This window comes from Aulonocara stuartgranti (assembly GCF_965226115.1).
Source record: "Aulonocara stuartgranti genome assembly, chromosome: 2".
NCBI classification, from domain to species: Eukaryota; Metazoa; Chordata; class Actinopteri; order Cichliformes; family Cichlidae; genus Aulonocara; species Aulonocara stuartgranti.
In genome coordinates, this window is record NC_138940.1 from 32,318,022 (window position 1) to 32,338,595 (window position 20,574).

Sequence of the window (20,574 nt, forward strand, 5' to 3'; positions counted from 1 at the left end):
ACTTTTCTCCTGCCATTATCTTTCCCGCTTCTTCTCAGGCTTCCCCAACTCTGCCTTCGTTTCATCTCTCATAAAAAGCCTTTTTCTTGCTCTTCCATTGCTTTCTCCACTTTCTGCTTTTTAACTCCCATTTCTTCCTTCCCTCCTTCATGCTTGGGGGGCACAGTCCTGTGAAGGAATTTAATATGCAACTTTTATATGAGAAACCAATCGCATACGTCTGGGTCTATTGGGCTCGCAATCTATCGGCCCGGACGGCTAATGCAATAGAGGGAGCCTGGGCTATTTATCACACAGGGAGCTATCTTTTCCTCTCTCTCTCCCACTCTGCCCTCGCTCTCTCTGTCTTTATTCAAGCCCAGATTCCTGGCTGCCACTAAATCAGGCCAACTATGAGCTATGGCTGCCCAGAGGGCATCTCCTCTTTTATAGGAGGATTTGGATTTTGTATCTACTGGTTCCTCAGTGGTCGTTGAGACTGTGCAAACGGAAGCTATAAACATTCAACAAACAAAGGCAACAACTTAAATGTTTCTCCATCCCTGCTGTAATGATCGTGAACGTGCGAAGATATATGGAAGGAGGAGGATGCATAAGGCTGATGAATAAGATATCAAGGACATTTACACTGATGCTGCAAAGATTTGTTTCCGTGCATGTCCTCAGACAAAGAGGGAGAAACGCATGCGAAGATTACACATACACAGACATGTACACATTCTGTGCTGTTAGGATAATGCGACATAATTCACACATTATTGCTGTTACTAGTCACACACAGCAGCGGCGCGACGTCAAAAGTTTCCTGCTGAAAAACAAAAGTGACAGTGTGCAGAGGACGCTGCCCACCTGCAGCAATTAAAATGCCTCCAAAAACCAAATTCATTTCAACAAATTAGCCACATTACTGGCCACTGTGTAATCGCTGATGGCAATTAATAAGAAATTAGTCACAATCAGCCCTATATTAACATCTCACCCAGGGGCCGCGGCTGGAAATTAATAACCGGAGATTCATCTCTCTTACTGTCTCTTTTGGCTCTCTCTCTCTCTCTCTCTCTCACACACACACACACACACATGCACACACACCTACGCCCACCTATATTGTTCACGAATCACCTCTAAGACTGATTTTTTCTATGCGGATTGTCTCATATGATCCACAATCTGCTCATGTCAGCTAGCCAGCTTCCTCTTTACCGGGGTGTGAAAACCCCCTGAAAGACACAAGTGTGAGCATGTGCATGTGTATTTTCTCACCGGTACAGTCAACACATGCGCTCTTAACAGTTTGTGGACATACATTACATAGAGATACTGTATGTCTGTGTGGTGTGTACTGTGCATGTGTGTGAGTCAGGTGCTACATAAAATGGGGGTGGGGGCATGGTGTTTGTGTGTTGGGGGGTGAACTGAGCCCGCCTCTAGGGGTCCTCACACCAATCAGCACAGCGCACCAAGAATCAATTAACACCAGTGGGAGGGGGCAGAGGCTATGGCACCACGCACACTTAGATACACACGTACGCATGGTGTCCGCACGCACTCTGCCCACACACATGGTACTGTCTGAGGAAATATCCATCAGATCACACGCTGCACAATGTGCCAGTGCGTGTGTGTCTTTGAGCGTGCGTGTCCCTATCCCAGTGTGCTCCGGGCTCTCATGGTGTGAGGTTGGGGAACAGATTGGGGGTCAGCAGGGGGGTCAGGCCAGGGTCACCCCCGTCTGAGCAGTGTGTGTGCGAGCGTGCATGTGTGTGTGTCAGTGTGGCCCGATCTGAGTGTGCGGACTGAAGCCTGACCACCACTTCCAGGGCTCACTGGCAGGCAGAAGTGAATAAGATTGATGGTGTTGATTCATACGACGAATTCATTGCTCCCTCTGAATCCATGGAGGATAAATACATCCACAGAAATTATGAAGCAAGGGACCAAAATGAGCATCTCACATTTCATATTCCTCTTTCACTCTTTCTCTTTGTTTGTCCCCCTCTCTCTTTCCCTCTTTGTCTCTCTCTCCGGTGTGGGGACAGCTGCTGGCTACATGAAAACCATTCATCATTGCATCTTTACTATAAAATTATTGACAGAGAGGAGGCTGAGGAGCTATATTGGCCAGCTTTTACAAGGTTGGACAAAGAGAAAAGTCACCTGTGAAAACATAATGAGATCTACGAAGCAAAAAACAAAAGGCAAATGTTTGTGGGTTGCTGCAGATGTCTATAGCTAAAAAGTCGAGCGAAAGCTTTTTCCACCACAACAGACGAAACAGAGTGGGCAAATAAAGTGATCAAAGGTGTCTACCATTTGCCCATGAACGTTCCACTTCGAAACCCCACCTCTTTCCTCTTCCTCTCACTCTACACATTGCCATCTCCATCTGTTAGCCCATTGCACTCATGCATCCACTACCCCCCTCTCATTCGTTTCCTCTCCTCCTATGCTCCTCTCTGGCCTTCCTACCCTCGGGGAGGTAAGGTGATCTCCCTGTGCTGGTGTAAGTGACTGGTATTAGTCTCCTTCTCTGTCTGTCTGTTTGATCCCAGTACTAATGACTCCACAGGGACTGGGGTCTGATAATGGGAAATCAATATAGAGAATAGTGCTCCGGAGTGGCCTCACTTAGCTCTCGCTCTTTCACGCCTCACAGCAAAGTGCCTCTGTGTATCCTTGTGTGTGTGTGTGTGTGTGTGTGTGTGTGTGTGTGTGTGTGTGTGTGTGTGTGTGTGTGTGTGTGTGTGTGTGTGAGAGCGTGCAGAGGACTGTAGTAGTGTCAATATGTGCATGTGTGTTGAGGAAATCTGTATTTAAATATAGACCTATTTCCTAAAACAGACACATGCGCAGAGCATATAAAAGATTTCGTACTAGTGCTGCGTTTTTAATTCAAATGAAAGATTCCCTGGACTGCACAACTTCTGCGGCCTCTGCAATATTCTCATTTCACGTTGGATCAAAACTCAAATTTTTAGACTCATTCAGCAGGGAAACGCTGTATATATCTGAGTGTGTGTGTCTAATCGGTCACACTACGCCTAGGGCAAGACAGGTGGGGCTGGTGGCATGAGGCTGGTGTCCCCCCCACCCCACCCCCAGCCCCCACCCTGAGGGGCCAGAAGGCCCAGCAAAGCAGGGTGCTGGAGTAGCTGCCTCTGCCAGGTACCAGAGCTCTATGGCTGGTGGCAGCTGGTCCTCTGTCCCTCCCTCCTCTGCTCCCCTGCATGAGTGCCCCGCGGGCAGGCAACAGGAGGGGTGAGGAGGTCAAGAGGCATGAGAGAACGGGTGGAACAGCGGCGACATGCAGCATAATCGGCTTTTATGAAGTGGAGAGAACACAGACAGAGGGAGACGGGAAACACTGCACTGACACAATGCAGCTGACTACAAGCAGTAATGAATTAACACATTAGTGCCACGACCAGGGGCGTTCAAGAGCACTCAGCTGCTCTTAAGCACAAGCCCACCCTGGCACGCTCTCTCTCAGACATGCACACATAAATCAGTCATTATAGATAAAAAAAAAAAAACCCCACACACTCACTTATTAATTGCATCAGTCATTTTGTCAATGGCAGATCCCTTTGAAAGCTATTGAGTGTGATGAGAGACTTAAAAGCAGGGAAACTTTTACTTAGCCTTCAGCTCACATCTAACAGGTCAACTTCCAAACGTACAGCTAGATACACACGCACACACGCGCACACAAAGAAAAGAGTATACTTTGAGAATCCTCTTGTTCAAACTCAAGCCATGTGTCCAATTATCATCAGCCCCCCGGACTAATGCCTTAACTCTTTCTCTCACATCTAAGTCTTAGCCATCCACCCATCCTGGGTTTTTTTTGCTCTTGTCCATCCCTAAAATCCATGTCTGTGCGGTTACTTACTTCCCTTTCTCACTCTTTTCCTCCCCCTCCCTCCGACTCTCCCTCCCTGACTTTTAACCAGCGTGAAGAGGCAGCCATGCATTCAACCATCAGACAGGCTAACATGGTCTACACACACACACACACACACACACACACACACACACACACACACACACACACACACACACACAAAACCAAAGCACATTGTTTTTTGAGTTTAGCAAAAAAATGCAACATTCACTGAAACAAATACCATCCCTATACATAAATAAATAAATAAATAATAAACTTGTGTCTTATCTAAACACAGGAAGATCTACCACTACGTTTTTAAAATCAGCCCCTACAACATTTAAAAGGCAAAAGGTGTGCTATCATCTGTCTTTTAGGGAAATATAAAATAGATTCCCTCCAATAAAATGAACCTTTTGGGATTATAACCTTCATATTTGGTCATTAAAACCCTTTAATATCTACCAGGCCATATAACTGACATTTACGGTGACATTTTACATGGTTTATCTGCTTTTTAAGTGTCTTGCAGATAAGAGTGTCCACACAGGAGCACAGAGCAGTGTTCCTGTGACAGCCCAGGGATGAGGATGGTCCTGTCTGTGTCCCTGATGGGGGATCCCATTGCTCTCTTCTCATCCAACAATCCCACTGAGCATGTCAATATGAAACACTATCTCCCCCCACACTGGGGCCATGCAATCCCCCCCCCCCCCCCGTTACAGACAAGACGGGCTTATGCTGCATCTGTGAGGGGGGGACTCATGGCGTGGGTATGGAGAAAAGTGTAAATTAGACTAAATCAAGTCTCCCAACAGTAAAACACATTTTCACTATATTGCGCTCAATGTAAGCGTGATTTACTACACGACTTCTGGTGTATGTGCGCAGAGGAGAAAAAAAAAGCGGGCCGTAAAGCTTTGTTTACCCAACTTTAGAAAAATCCACAGCCTTGTAAATGTTGTCAGATGGCCAATGCCAGTGTCTTTCAGCTTAATACCACCTATATTAAATAGTTTAAATATTTCATAAGGGCGGTTTTTAGAGCGAGGGAGGGGAAATCGTTAGCTGCGGTAAAGTTTCATTAACTGGTCCCCATTTCGCTGCGAGGCAAACTCATCTCCTCTTATTGTAATAAAACAATCTCTCTCTTTCTCTGGGTTCTGCTCTCCACTCATCTCCCTCTCTCTCCCTCTCGCCTCTCTCCTTCTCTTTTACATCATAATAATACACTACATCCCCTTTAAATGCACTATTACTTACCGCTGCCTTTTCATATTGTAACATCACGGGCACTTTAGCGACAATATAAAAGCGTGTCATTCATTATTCAGAAGCAGCCGGCCTCGTCCCCCTTTTAAAAAGTCAGGCGCGCTGCTGAAATTGATAACGGCGAAGAGACGCGCAATAAAAACGCAGCCCCCGGGTACCGAGCTGCAGCCCAGACCCCCGATTATGCAGATCAAGTGGTAATTTCTCAAACAAATCGCACTCTTTCACTCTTTTGTTGTCGTTTCTTTTTGGACTTTTGGAATCAGGGTGTCAGCTTTATATTGCCTGTGGAAAAAAAACGAGGATTGATGTGCATCTTAATTGTACCGGCGGTAGGTTTTTCCGAAACAGTGCCTAAATATTTTGGTCTAAACGAGATCACCTTAAGGCTGCTTTTGAAATGGACCCTCAGCATCTTTTTTTAAACTTATATTTTTTTTTCTTGCTGTATCCACGACCCAATGAAAAAGTCCGGCACTTTTTTTTTATCCAGCATTCACGCGATCAATGAATTTACAAACCTGGCAGAATGCAAGCTGGGGTTTCTCCTGGGCTGTTTTTGGACAACCCGTGCCATCGTGGAATCCCGGAAGGTCAGGGATAACGTGTCATAATCAATCATAATCACTGGATTACACCAGATTACTAACACCCAGCATCTGCAACGAGTGCTCCGTGCGGACTGGTGGGACTACATTCACTCTGTGCAGGAGTCAGGATAAATACAATAATTATTCATTTTCTTGAAACAGCTATTCAGCAGTTATTGCCATGTAGGTGTGACTCATCCTATTAAAAAAAAAGTGTCCGTGCAATTAAAAGAAGCTGAATGTGTGTTGTGTTCTGTTCACAACTCCGTCATAAGGGAATAATCTTTGCAAATGTCATCAAGAGAAGAAACATAAAAATGTCTGAAATGATGACAGCTATAACAGACCAATTCTCCCCCATCAAAAGCCACCGGTGAGCTCACATATGGCAGGGCGAACCAGCCAACACTCTGTCCATATTGCCAAACAATCACCCCGGGCCTTGTCCCATCGCATATTGCTTCATAAGACTTTATTGTAAAGGGCGAGATATGGGTTCTTTAAAAAAACAAAACACACACACACACACACACACACATATATATGTGTATGTATATATATATATATATATATATATATATATATATATATATATATATATATATACACATACATATACATATATATATGCTCCTTTTTTGCATTTGATTTTGTATCACAAGCTGGAATTTAACTATTTAAATGTATTTAATCCGAAGATTTTCCCAGGTCTTAAAGTGGACTACAAAATATGAATTGAGTCGTTTCTTAAATAATTATTGATGATTTAAAAACAACAATAGACTGACGATAGTAGCAAAAATTGCGCACGAAAACACAAGAAAACAACAGAATCCATATAATGTTAAATAAAGTGTTTAAATAAATTAATTCGGCAATTAAAGCGCAGCAGTTCCAAACCAATCACGGATTAAATACATGAACAAAAGCCAACGAATATAAACCACCTTGTCAATAAATGAGTATGTTGGGTAGCTACTAGTTTGTTAAAGTCCTGTAATGTGATAGCCTAAAAAGCCACCTGCCGCATCCCAACCCCACGCACATTTGTCTGTCCGTGAGACAAGTTAGTGAAAATGTGATTACCCGGTCACTTTGGGCGCCTGTTACATTGAATCTGAGCGGTTAGCAGCTTCCAGAGTCCGGACACTTTATCTGAAGTAGCCCGTGGCTTTCCCTTGTCAGGTCATTTAATGTGGCACTGGCTACCAGGAACAAATAAGGCCGTGTATTGCTTTGCCAAGCTCAATAGGTGCTGGTGATTCTGCCAACGTTCAATAAGGCTGCTGTCGTTTTTTTGTTTTAAAGAGCTACATGATGGGTGTCATGTCATGAATTGGATGTGCGTAATTACGCACTGGAGTGCTATTATCATGGATTTGGGGTGTTTATTTGCCTCTCGTAAGCTGATATTACTTCCCACATTTAATAGAAACGTTCAACCAGAGCATGAAGTAAATGTTTAGAAATTATTTGTAAGTAACGTCACACCTAAACATCCAGAAAATGTGATCACACTCTCTCTGTACTCGGCAATAATGTGGTAAGATTAAAATTTTAAGTGTGACACTTCACGGACACCGAATTTCGTTTTACTGGTTTAAATTTAAAAGTCCGACATTTTACCCACCTGACAGAGTACAAAGGAATATTAAAAAATGCAAATTGTAACAACTAACTCTTTGTATTTGATTATATGGTGCGGACGAAGTGAAGGATTTAAATATAAACTGGGAATGTATCTTCTTCCTTTTTGGTGAGTTCTTTATAAGGTGAAGAATATTTGTAGGGGATTATATCACCAAGTTTTTTTTCTAACAGCTTTCAGCCAGTTTTCGTGTGAACTTATTATTCTTGCACATTCCACATGTGTCAAGAAATGACAGCAGCAGTATGAGGACAAATGATTCGCACTTTGCGTCTAGCCTGAAAAGTGGAAACGGGCAGAATTTTCAGTTCGTCAGACTTCAGGGTATGCAAAAAGTTTTTCCTTTATTTACTACAAAACTTGAAAAAAGTGATTTTTCAGGATGTATTTCTGGATACGAGCAGAACATTGACAGGTAAATGACAAAACGTTATTTGGTTGAAATGCTCAAATCCATCGCCAAACAGCAGAGAACATTGGTCCTTCCCCCCGGGTCCGATTTTTTCGATATTCCATTTACATTTTCATAGAGTTATTGCTTGCTCCCTGCTCTCTATTAGAATTACAAGAAACGCCAAATGAAATACTGACTCACTCAGACAACATCAAGATGCCATATCTTACCATATATATAACACGCTGACGCCCGTGGTTATGTGAAATCTTGATTATTGTGCCAAATCGTTGGCCTACCCCCACTGACATTCAATCAGTCATTCCAGTGCCAGCCAATGAAAGGTGGAGAGGGATGGAGGAGGACGGAGCTGCTAGACGGAGCGTTTTGATGCGCTGAGAGGAGGACAGAACGTCACATCTCGCCAAACGCCCATCAAACTTTCACCACAGCCTGTAGAGAGGACCCAGTCCTCTGAAAGAGGCCTGTTAGAGACAACCGGGACGCGCTGGACTCTGGGTTTACGGCTGGATAGCGATGGCGACACTTCTGATGATGAGTTTTGGTACAGTTTGACCTCACAGCGAACAACGCCTAAAACCCCCCATCTGCTTCAGTTTTCTTGCCCTTTTTGCGACCGAGCGAGGAATGGAGCAAGCACCAAGCGCGCCGAGCCCTCCTCCAAAACCGGCCCATCACGAGCCCATAAGCTTCGGCATCGACCAGATTCTGGGAGCCGGTACTGAGCCAGAAAACGCGCGCACGGCGGGAAGACAAAGTGGATCAGATTTAAGTAACGGAGACAGTTATTACAGTTTGGGAAGCCCGACTGGGGCCAACGCGCCCTCATATACCGCGCTCTCGATCTCCCTCTCCGGTGTAATGCCTCCGGTGGAGGCTTCAGGTTCATACGGAGAGAGCAGGAGTCTGGGCAGCCGGGGAGTCATTCGCGTCCCAGCCCACAGACCAGTGACAGCCCCGGGACCCCCGGCCCCCGTGCAAAGCGCTGTTCCTGGCTTTGGAGGTCTGTGCTTCCCTTGGATAGGGAACAGGTTTGCCAAGGACAGAATATCAGGTAGGCCAGCTGTTAGAACTAATGACTTCCCCTCGTTAATATTTTATAATGTTTAAAACGGTAGTAAGTGCTGCTCAGCCATTACAAAAACCAGCACCTCTGCCAAATATCTGTAGAACTCTAAAGCCTATTTAATTTATTTGCCCGTTATTTATCTAAAAAGGCGTAAATATATAGAACATTGTGCAAGTTGTTGTTTTAAAAAATACTAGAATGCACTACATTTACAGACTGTCATTAAACGTCATCATCCGCTTTGTTCAATTGGCTTCAGTTGTAGAACTTGAATGTTTAATTTCTGCGTCACGTTTTTGCGAAAAACAAGCCCAGTGCATTAACACAGTTAAACCAAACAACCTGGCGTTGTTGCAGTTTTCTAATAAACATGAAAGTAACTCAAATAAATGCATTAATTTATGGAATTAAAGATAACTATAAATAAGCTGATTATTGGACTATGGAGTGATTTATCTCATAAATTTCAAGGAAACTGAAGCACAATTATGTAAAATAATAAAAGCTATAACCAGTTCTCTGTATTTATAAGGGTGTGTGAAGAGGATTTGAAACGTTTTTATTACACAAATAGTCCTGTGGCCTATTTTATTGAAGATTAATGGAAGCTTTTATGACCACAGGCCTGATATAATACATGTATTATATATAGTTGTAAATATACAGACACACAATTCCACGGTGATAGACCAAAATGCTTGTTGTTGCTCTTGTTCTAATTACCAGTGCCACGAATATCTAAAGTTCACACAACTTCAAGAAGAAATATTTACTCGCTATTTATTATTGCTTTGTTTCAAGATTTGCTCAGATTTAACTTGCTTAATAAATATAATATAAATCACCATATTTCACATATGCACCGCATAAACAGGGCACTGTTGTCGCACAGGGCAGATTTCTGTGATATTTGGCCTTGGATCTCCACACAGAAATCGTCTGTCTGCTGCTGTATAAAATCTCACCTCATATTTATCGCTGTCTCCCCGTCTCTCCTTCCTGCAGCGGCTCTGGTGCCATTTGCCGTTACGCGGAGAATAGGGCACCCGTACCAGAACCGGACGCCTCCTAAACGGAAAAAGCCGCGCACCTCCTTTTCAAGAGTTCAAATATGTGAGTTAGAAAAGCGTTTCCATCGACAGAAGTACCTGGCCAGCGCCGAGCGGGCAGCTCTGGCAAAGAGTCTCAAGATGACAGACGCGCAAGTCAAAACCTGGTTTCAGAACCGCAGGACCAAGTGGAGGTTGGTATGAAATGTCATGATAACGTGTCAAAAATGATGCCCGTATAGGAACTTAAAAAAAAATTCCAGGAAAAATCGTTGACTTCTTTATTAGACGCTGAAAACACAAACTTTCCACTTTCCAAGTGACATCTTCCTGTTAACGGACTCAGTCGCAAAAGAAAACGAATACATAAATGTGACTATACATTTACAGAAAATATTTAAATTTTAGCTTAGTGTAGTATGTTTAGTATGTGGAAATAATTTTAAAGTTTAAATACTTTAAATTCCGACCAAATTAAATTGAAAAACTTCTAAAAAAAATAAACAAATAAGTGAAACTAATTAAATTAAATAATAACAAGGAAGGGTTTTGTATTGTTTGATTAATAAGCCCTTAATTCACCTTTCAGATTCCCAAAATATTTTTACTGAGTTCATTTTTATGCTTCGAACAGATCTATTGCATCGCCATCCTTTTTCCTAACAAGGCACAGCTGCTGTTTTCATCTTGCAAATAGCAATCTTCCGACTTCAAGACTTTCTGTCGCTCTCCTTTAATCGTACACAGCCTTTTTAAAATTATTGAACAAAAATAATGTTTCATTTCTCTCTTTTTTTTCTTTTTTTCTTTTTTTTAAGGAGGCAGACAGCCGAGGAGAGGGAGGCGGAGCGTCAGCAGGCCAATCGCCTCATCCTGCAGCTGCAGCAGTCCGCCCTCCAGAAGTCCCTCAGCGAATCAGCGGTATCAGATCCACTGTGCGCCCATAACTCCTCCCTGTATGCGCTGCAGAACCTTCAACCCTGGGCCGAGGAAAGGGAGTAGAGACCAGACACCAAGCGGTAATCACTGAGCATCCTCTAACAGCCCTGCGAGGATACTTTAATTAAATTAGACCTACATGAGGACAGTAGGACTTACTGTGATCCTTACTGTGGAGGGGGGGAAAAAAGTGTGACCAGAAAAAAAACAAAAACGGAAGAACCCGATTGAGTGGTTGTGAAAGTGGACCTGAAGTCGTGGTGAGTCCTGAAGCAGAAACTTTATTGGACAAAATGTTGCAGCTTTGTACTTGGAAACACCAGGACTACACAAATTCAAAGGATACGAAAAAAGACTTACCACCATAAAAAATTCTCGCCACCATGTGATTGTCCTCTTGCGCTCGTACTTATAAGAGGAGACATGATGGAGGTAATTAATTCTCCACATTGAGATGCAAGAATCAGTGTTTTGTAAAGGTGTGGTTTCTCAGTGCGACCATCGCCTTAGTCTACCCTACTTAGTGGACTTGATTACAGCTGGCTCTGTTATTACCTTTTTTTTTTCTTTTTTTTTTAAATTTTAGTGGGAGGATAATCATCTAGGCCTGCACTCCAGCAGCTACACAACAAAGTGCACGGGTTGGAATGTGTTTATGAGAAAGGCCAGATCTCTTTGTGTTTTTATCAAAGTACAAAACAAGAATGTCTGCTCAAAACAACGAAGATAAAATCGACTTCCTCTTTAATTCTTAATTGTTCTGGTGTTTAAACCTTCATTTATAGATGTACTCACTCTGACGAGACTACAGCGCACCATCACAGTCACCTGTAAGGCGCTCCAACAAAATTATAACAACAGTGTTACATTATGGACAGAAAAGAAAAGCTATTTTAAGGAGTAATAAACAGAAAATAGATGCTTGGATTTGGTGGTGCGAAGTGAGGAAAATAGGAAACAAGCTGTAAGTTGGGGAATAAAAGGAGTGATGCATGTTCAGTGATGGTGAAGTTTGGGGGTTTTTTTCCTAACGCACATTATCATGCTTTATTTGTGGGCCGTGTTCTTTGAAACGGAGGCACAAATGTACAAGTCCTTTTGTACTTACGTTGTATATGGGTACAGTATAAAATGTTGTTGTGACCCTTTTGCTCATGTGCTTATTTAAAGGTTTTACCATATAATAAGGTGTAAAACAGAAAAACCGTATGGAGCAACATGGTGGGGGGGAAAAAGCAGACGTTACTTGATTTAATTTCTTGAAAAGTTTATTGATAAATATAATGATTTTTTACAGTATTTCAATACACACATTATTTCATTCTGACTGTTTTAAGTGTGTCTGTCTGTTTGCCTGTCTATCCGTCCATCTATGTGAAAGTATGTCTGGGGTTTGTTTGTTTTTGCTTTTTTAAATCACTATATTGGTAGCACAGTGAGTAGGCATGACAGTAAACCATTTATAAATGTATTTTTGCACTACTCAGTCTTCAAAAACGATGGCTCTTATTTGAAACATGGCTTCCATTCCTCCATAATCAGTGAAAAGGTCTTTACTTTCATCTTCTGTCTTATTCTCTGAGCTTTGTCCTCCTCTGCAATCTTCCCTTCAACATCTCTCCCTCACAGTGAAGTTTTGGTAGCTCTGAGTTGACGTTTTCAACAGACAGAGTTAAAGACAAACCTCGCCTCTCGTGCAAAAACACAGTCAGCTCATTTGAAGATGAAGCTACATGCTAGAATAAATGAGACTTTAATATTCAGGGAAATGGGACCGTCACACCGGGACACCACACACACAAACATGTGCACATCCTCGTATTGCTCTCCATCTGCATGCCGGGAAACCTCTAAATGGGCTCTTTATTTAACACCGAGTGGCAGGTAGAATAATTATAGGGTTATATCCAATCTGACAGAAGGACAGACAGGTAGTCAGAGACACACAGACAGACACCAGTGATTCAAGACACTGAGAAGAATCCACAGACACAACAGTTAAATATCTACAGTCGAGTCATTACAACATTCAAACACCGACCGACGATACTGGAACACACATTAGGAGTTAAGGAGGCCTCTGAGGACTGTTGCAAGCTGTCACAAGACCTAAGAATGTCACAAGCTGGGACACATTCACACGTTCAGCTCTGCAAACCTTTAGAGGCCTATGTTTGATTTTATGCCTAAAACTGGCCGAGCTGGCTCGGTGAGATGCTGCACACAGACCGGGCATCCCAAACGTAACCATTTAGCAAGATGTTGTGTATATTGCCACCGAGTTTTATGACACATATTCATTTATTACACTGTAGGAATCTCTTGTGCATGCTTCACAATATTGCTCATGTTCTTTGTATTGACACAGAAATTTGTAATGCTCTTATTTAAGATTCTATTGAGCAAAGTGTGGGTTTGGATGCTCTCTCTGCTAAGTTGCATTCAGGAATTTAAGTCCTTGCATGGTAACAATTTTACATAATTCAGAAAGGCCTTCAACCAAATGCGAGAGGGGCAGTATTTACATAGTGGCACTAAGTGCGCACCATCCAAGATGACACTGACAACAGCAACAAACGAGGGAGGGAGGTGGAGATGAGAGAAGTGGTCACAGAAAGGTCAACTTTGTCTAAAGGAGGCTTTCCAAAACCAGTGAAGGTTTATCGCCTTAGATTTCTTACAGTAGGATGCCTTCCAGAAGGTTTTGTGGAAAACAGTCACACCCAAATTGACAAGCTTCTTGTCTGCCTTCTCTCACAAGTTAGGCTGTTCCTTTTGCTTGCAGATTCTTATTCATCACTCCTTCTCCTCCTTCTTTTTCCTGTTGTTCGTTTCTCTTCTCACACTCTGTGCTTCGTCTGCTGCACCATCTCCCTCGTGTCTAGATGACATTTTCAAAGAGCTGGAGGGACCTCATAATGTTTTCATCCTGTGCAAAGATGAAGGAGAATTAAGAAGTGGTGACTGTGAGAAAAGAAAGTCGGCCAACAATCACCATTTAATTCGTTTTACTGGCCACTAGGGGGCAGTAAAGGTCCATAAATTTTTAATGATCTCTGCAGATAAATACTGATGGAAAACTGTACTAACAGCCATAATTAATAGCGTGTACAGTGAGACTTGCAAAATCTAAGAGGCCTTCGGTAAATAATAATAAATAGTTAGCAAAACTGTTGTGACTGTGGTGGTCTTTTGTGCAGACATGCTGACATTTCGGAGAGCAAATGCACTAATAACATTAGCAACAGCACTGTAGTCAGCCATCATGTTTTCCATTATATGCAAATCCTGCATTAGTTAAACTATTCTCAGTGGAAGAAGCCTTTAGAGTGAGTTGAAGGAAAAAGCAAACAAGCCAGTACCTCTTGACAAGAAAGGATGAATTCATCAAGAGTCACCACACCGTCTCGGTTTTTGTCCATTTTCTGCAGATGGAAGAATACGTGATATTTAAAGCTACAAACACATTTAGTAAATCGGCCTATTTAAATCAATAGTTGAATCAGCGAGCTGCAAGTTACAGAAAATTTAGCTGGCTTAGACAGAAGCTTGTTGCTACCAGACAAGACAGGCACCAGGTCAGTGGGAGCCCCAAAGGACTGACATACTACAGTTTGCAATTACAGTTGGAGAGACCTGACCTCCCTAAGTGACCCCCACCTGTATCCACTCACTCCAGCTGCAGCTGATTTTCATAAAATAAATGCTGCTTGTTTAGCCTTGTCTACAGGGAGGAGACAGTTGATGAATTTTATAAACGTCACATTATCTAATTTATTTACTTTGACATTTAAAATCAGTTAACTCAGCTAGCTGAGCCGCTCAGTGTGTCCAGCTCTGCTGATATGACCATGTCAAGTGGATAGTGGATTTTTTGTGTCAGATTAGTTCTATAATAATATACGGAGCAAATTTGAATTTTTACCCCTACATACTATAAAATTACCATTGGACTTGGAAACACCTTCATGTTCTACCAGAAGAGCTCGGACAGGTGACTGTGGAGATGGATGTATGAACATCTCTGCTTACAGTGCTTCCCCCACAGTCTAAGCAGAGTAGACAGGGATACGTTGCAGAAACTGGATGGCTGGCTTGATGGATGCATATTCAATGAGGTTGAGATTCGGTCATTGTATATTTTGGGTGGATGTTGCAGCCAACAGTAATGGGTCATTTATTTTCTACTGTAGCGACTTTTGGATAAGTAAAGTAGGCAGTGCTAAGCTGATGTTGTCGGTTTCATTGAATATACAGCTGAAAACTCATCTTTTTAAACTTGCTTTTAGTTGATTTTTATTTTTATGTTTTAGCTTCTGTGAAGCACTTTGTGACTTTTATCTTGAAAGGAGCTATATAAATCAAAATTTACTTTACTTTTACTTTATAAATAAAGGAAGCAGATAATGGTACCTGAAAGAAGGCATCCACATGCTGTTTGGGTGCGTCATTTTTCAAAACAGGGTATGTGTACTTCCCCATCATGTCATAGATTGCTCTGACGATGTCTGTCATCTCCTGTGAAACAGAACACAGACACCATGAGTTATGATGAATACAACCTGACATGTGGAAAAAAGAAGAAGTTAAGACAAACCTCTTTGTTTATGTATCCATCTCTGTTGATATCATAGAGGTTAAAGGTCCACTGTAGCTTCTCGGTGACAGAACCTCTCAGCAGGATGGACAGAGCTGTTACAAAGTCCTGATGGAGAACGAAGCAGATATAGAATGACAAACTGAATGAGGGAGGCGTATGGTAGGTGAGTATCAAAGAGCTGAGATGTATTGAGTGGAAATGAGTTAGTATAAAGCAAACCTCAAACTTTATGGATCCTGTGTGTCCTGTGTCAAATGCATTGAACAGGTAGTGCGCGTAGGTGCTGGCATCTGCAGGAGAAGAAGAAAAAAGTTGCTAATACACTGGCAGGAAAATGTGCAGAGACAAAGACGAACATAAATGCAAACATCACAGCACACACACACACACACACACACACACACACACACACACACACACACACACACACACACACACACACACACACACACACTTCACCTCCATGTGGGAAGAACTGGGAGTATATTTGCTTGAAGGTGTCTTCATTTACGACACCACTTGGACACTCCTGGAATGAGAGAGGGACAAAAGGACAAACTTTAAGGGCAATGTGAAAACTGAACAAGCACAAACGAAGTAAACAGAGTACACAGGAGGGTGTAACAGTGGAGAAATACAAAAGCCGATAAGGCACGGAGATTGGATAAATCCAGACTTGATGATGATTGGTCATCAAAAAGCCATATTAAAGTTGCTTAAAATGATTACAGTCTAATTCCTGACAATCACCAAAGGTACATCTAATTACAGTTTCTGACTATCACAGCAGGGTGTCTCTTATGAGACTATTTTTGATAAAGAGCTTTAAGCTAAAGAATGCAACCTCAATATAAAATATACTTTACGACAAAAATCTGTGAAAGTAGTAAAGAACAAAAAAACCCCAAAACAGAGTATATCTGCATTAAAATGGTAGTGTTACAATTAAGTGACAAATGAATAAACTCTCCCAAAAACGCAAAAAGAAACCTGGAATGTTTAATCTCACAACTTACTGCATGTTACTGCGTGACCACAAATGCAGACTGTACTCTGGCCCATTTATTTACCTGTGAAAATTATTCACTCTGTCATGAAGCAGAGTCATTGTTACTGAAATTAAATGTACAGACTTACACAAAGAAAACCAGGAGGATAATAAAACCACTTTGTTTCACTAGAAGAAATGTAACAGTGTTGTGTACTTTGAATCCGGGCTTTGGCAAACATTGGCTCAGTATTAAAGAAGAGATTATATATTCTCCGAGATTTAGGCAAACCAGGTTATTGCACAGGCGTGCATGTAGCACCGCAGAGGATTTTTTTGTAAATCAGAGAAAGAAAAAAAAGGTCTGCATGTCCAATATAATGATGGATGCTCATAATGATCTCCACACTAATTTGTAGCTATTTAAGTAGGTCAGCTCAGTAAAACCCATAGAGTGTATTTAAAGGTAGATGTTATGATATACCTATCTCCCTCTACTTGCTGCTTGCAGTACAGGTTAAAAGCACCACCTCTGCTATCATCCGTGTATATAAGCCAATACAAAGTTTAAAAAAAATTAAAAACTACATAAATACAAATCATTCAAATGTCTTTTGCTACTGGGTGTTTTTCTTTGATTTAAAGAGATGTTTTTATTGTTTATGCCCTCATACTCAAGTTACAGACAGTTAAGCGGGAGGAAAGTCGTGATGAAAAAACTGGAGGTGAAGTGTTGCAGTGCACTTTTACAGTCACTTACATTCTTGAAGCCCCTGTAGAGCACTTGGAGCTCTCTTTTACTGAAGTTGGTTTGAGCTTCTAGCTGGTCGAGGCCCTCCGGTCGATGGCAAACCATTGTCATCTCCAAGTCATCATCAGCTTTGTCTAAAGGGGAAAAATATAGGGGAAAAAAATCAGTATTAAAGAGTAAAAGGATAGATGTAGACAGGAAGGGAGTGACTGTTCAGATGAAGAGAAAAGGACAACATTAGCTCAGTGAAGTCATATGTATGCACCGGGTTTGAACAATGTTGTTGTCTTTCTGAAAAGCAGAATGATACACACTGTGACCAAAAAGGCGAAGGAGAGGAGAGGATGAAAGATGGAGGTGCAGAGAGGTAAAGGTCAGTTTCGCAGCTCTACGCTGCTCCTCTTACTGGCCCTATCATTAACAACTCATTACTGTCCTCGCTGGAGGGGAGGTTGAAAGAGGACACACCACTGACTCTGACTTAAAACACACACACACACACACACACACACACACACACACACACACACACACACACACACACACACACGGTGGTTATAGGTGAACACAACAATATAAAATTAAGACATTTTCTCTCGCCCTCTTTTAGAGACACTCATTTACACATTTAAACCAGTGAACAATTTCCCCCCAAAGCAATCTACAATGTAATAATTATGCATAGTGTTATAACTGTGCATAATTTAATAGAAGTAGTAATAAAAATTCTGAATATGATAAAATGGTCATGGTGCCCCCGTTATGTTATCAGCCCACTGAATGACTGTTATCAGTAGGCGGCTTCCTCCACAAACTTCCAGGCTCAGTAGGAAGTTATCACCACATTTACTGGCAATCGTGCCGACTTGCTAAACAGAAAATAACAGGTGTGGAGTTTTTTTTATTTATTATTATTATTTTTTTAATGCAAAAAGATAATACAGGGAAAAAAAGCTTGGGTTAAGCTTGTAAAATGGCCCATACTTCACTGTTTCCATAACTTTCTGCAGTACAACTAGCATTAAAATGCACAGCTTACCAGATGGTGAGTCATGCTGTGTTCACATTATTCCATACCAGTTTTTTAAAACATGCATATATGAAGAATATCAGCCAATATACACTCACCAGCGACACAGTTAGGCACCCTTATTCATCTGCTTGGTAACGCAAGTATCCGCCATTTAAACAGACCTCAGTGCATTTACATTCCAACCAAATTATATAGAACAGCATCTCTGAACTCACAACACTCTGGCATTACACAACTGTTGGTGGTGTAATGTCGTAGGGGATACTTTCTCTGCACTAATTGGGCTCCTCATTATCAACAGAGCATTGTTTAAACTCCACCTGAGTATTTCTGCTAACCATGTCCATCTGTTTATCTGACCTTTATGACCAGGATAACACATACTGTCTCAGAGCTCAAATCATCTCAAATTGGTTAGCTGATATGAAAATGAGTTCACTGTAATCAAATGGCATTCATATTCACTGGATCTCAATTTAACAGAGCGCCTTTGGGATGTGGTGGAACAGGAGATTCACATCTGCAGCCGATAAACCTGCAGAAAGAAACTATGTGATGCCACCACCTCAATATTAATAAAAAAAATCTCTGAGGAATGTTTCCAGCACCCTTCTGAATCTGCGGCTAGAAGAATTAAGGCGGTGCTGAAAGCAAGAGGGAGTCCAACCAAGTACTACCAAGGTGTACCTAATGAAGTGTATCCCTAACAATCTGTATCGACATTGGCCACAAGAATCCAGCCAGGCTCTAATTAAAGCTGAAAAGGGCCATGGAGTGGCGTGATAAGATTCCAGCAGTAGACACTATTAAAATTAGCAAATGGCAGAAATAAATAAAAAAAAAGATGTTGCTTTTGTTGAAATAATGAGTTGCTGAGTTTAATGAAGGCTGATGCCTTAATGTCTGACTAAGCAGCATAAGAAAAAGATCCCATTAAAAGCTGAGAAAATCCTCAGAAATGTTTGTTCTTTTCATTTATCCTCGTGAAATTAAGGCTGAAAAAAAGGTGAATGGTCCTATTAGTAGAAGCTGTTATGCACTTCCCTGTGTTTGCATCAGTTAAGAAGATCTATGAGAGATTGTAATCACCCAGTTTGTTTTTCATAGAAAATTATGGACCATTTCCCCTTTTAGCACACTAGTCATTATCCCTATCAAAGTCACTATTGTGCCGACTGCTGTCCAGACGAAAATTTAGCTGAATGTGTTTTGAACAGTATCAGGCACAGTGACAGTGTCCAGCACAGGCACAAAGCTAAATCTTTTGAATGGTTCCCATTTAGCTTTAATTGGTGTCACGGGGTGCAAGGTTCACTCTGTCCTTGGCAGTTCACATTTTGAAACATTAACAGTTTTGAAATGAGACATTTTTATCTGTGTGACAAAACCATTAGTGGTTTGTAAAGCTTCATTACACCAGTCCCTCTTCAGTTCTATTCTCCCAGTGAATGATGGGTACTGAGATGGCATTTCACTGAGCAAGGCAAAGACTGCTTTATCTCACTGCTAAATTAAGCCTGAACTTTTCAGATTTCAGATTCAGTATTCAGAACTTCACACAAAAAACCTAAAGTTTGCCATCGTAGCTTGAATCAGCAGGTTTGAATTCTACAATCAAATACGATATACTGACTCTTTGGCCTGCTGACTCACACGTTTGTCAAATGTGGCTGTGGAGATGCTTTGAAACGGTGAGAACAGTCTCATGTGCAATGATATTATCTAACGTTGCACATGTCAATTTAAAGTATAAAAGTCACAATAAAAAAATCAAAATAATTTATTACGCAATTCAGTAAGTGCTTGCTGAATTGTGGTCTCACATTTTGTACTTTATGGGAGCAGTATGACTTTATGACTTTGTATAACTTATAATGTTGAGTTGTAGTCTCTTTATATAGCTCCTTACCCCTCCTCCCTCAACGTGTTCAACGCACACAAACACAGCTACCTGCAAACACACACACATGCACACACGGTCACACATCACTTGAAGGTCATTTTCATCCCAGCAGATCAGACATTGTCAGCGTCACACCGGGGTACTGAGGTGTAGGTTTTGAGGTTCAGGCTCACACACACAGACACACAACCACACACACACACACACACAATCGTGTGAATTCATCTGATAGGCCTCTAATGCCTAATCATACCAGCACAGTCACCATTACACTCCAAGCAAAATAACGACCAGACACGACGTCCGTATTATAGTAGTATCATATATAATCACAAAGGGCTCCATTATAGAGAGATTGTATGTTTTAGCATACATAGCATGTGTAAACACGTATATCAACTATACTAAGGTCTTAAAAGAGAGGGTGTCTG

General features: G+C 41.6%; 2 protein-coding genes across 6 annotated transcripts in view; one reads left to right on the forward strand and one right to left on the reverse strand.

Moving 5' to 3' along the window:
* Positions 1 to 8,438: 8,438 nt before the first annotated feature.
* On the forward strand, positions 8,439 to 11,062 carry tlx3a (T cell leukemia homeobox 3a; the record flags this gene model as incomplete). The annotated part of the gene is made up of 3 exons (XM_082543296.1): positions 8,439 to 8,865; positions 9,886 to 10,123; positions 10,748 to 11,062. The coding sequence occupies 3 exons, from the start codon at positions 8,439 to 8,441 to the stop codon at positions 10,929 to 10,931; spliced, it is 849 nt and encodes a 282-aa protein (XP_082399422.1). The 3' UTR covers positions 10,932 to 11,062.
* A 1,040-nt stretch (positions 11,063 to 12,102) lies between these two features.
* kcnip1a (Kv channel interacting protein 1 a) overlaps positions 12,103 to 20,574 on the reverse strand; it is a 51,246-nt gene continuing 42,774 nt past the window's right edge. For all 5 annotated transcript variants that reach the window (XM_082546594.1, XM_082546596.1, XM_082546597.1 and 2 more), the window contains exons 2-8: positions 17,217 to 17,341; positions 15,928 to 15,997; positions 15,688 to 15,758; positions 15,466 to 15,573; positions 15,282 to 15,386; positions 14,231 to 14,293; positions 12,103 to 13,797 (exon numbers count right to left, since the gene is read on the reverse strand). In XM_082546594.1, coding sequence (XP_082402720.1) covers positions 13,750 to 13,797; positions 14,231 to 14,293; positions 15,282 to 15,386; positions 15,466 to 15,573; positions 15,688 to 15,758; positions 15,928 to 15,997; positions 17,217 to 17,341 — 590 coding nt within the window. In that variant the 3' untranslated portion in view covers positions 12,103 to 13,749. The remainder of the gene's footprint in view (positions 13,798 to 14,230; positions 14,294 to 15,281; positions 15,387 to 15,465; positions 15,574 to 15,687; positions 15,759 to 15,927; positions 15,998 to 17,216; positions 17,342 to 20,574) is intronic.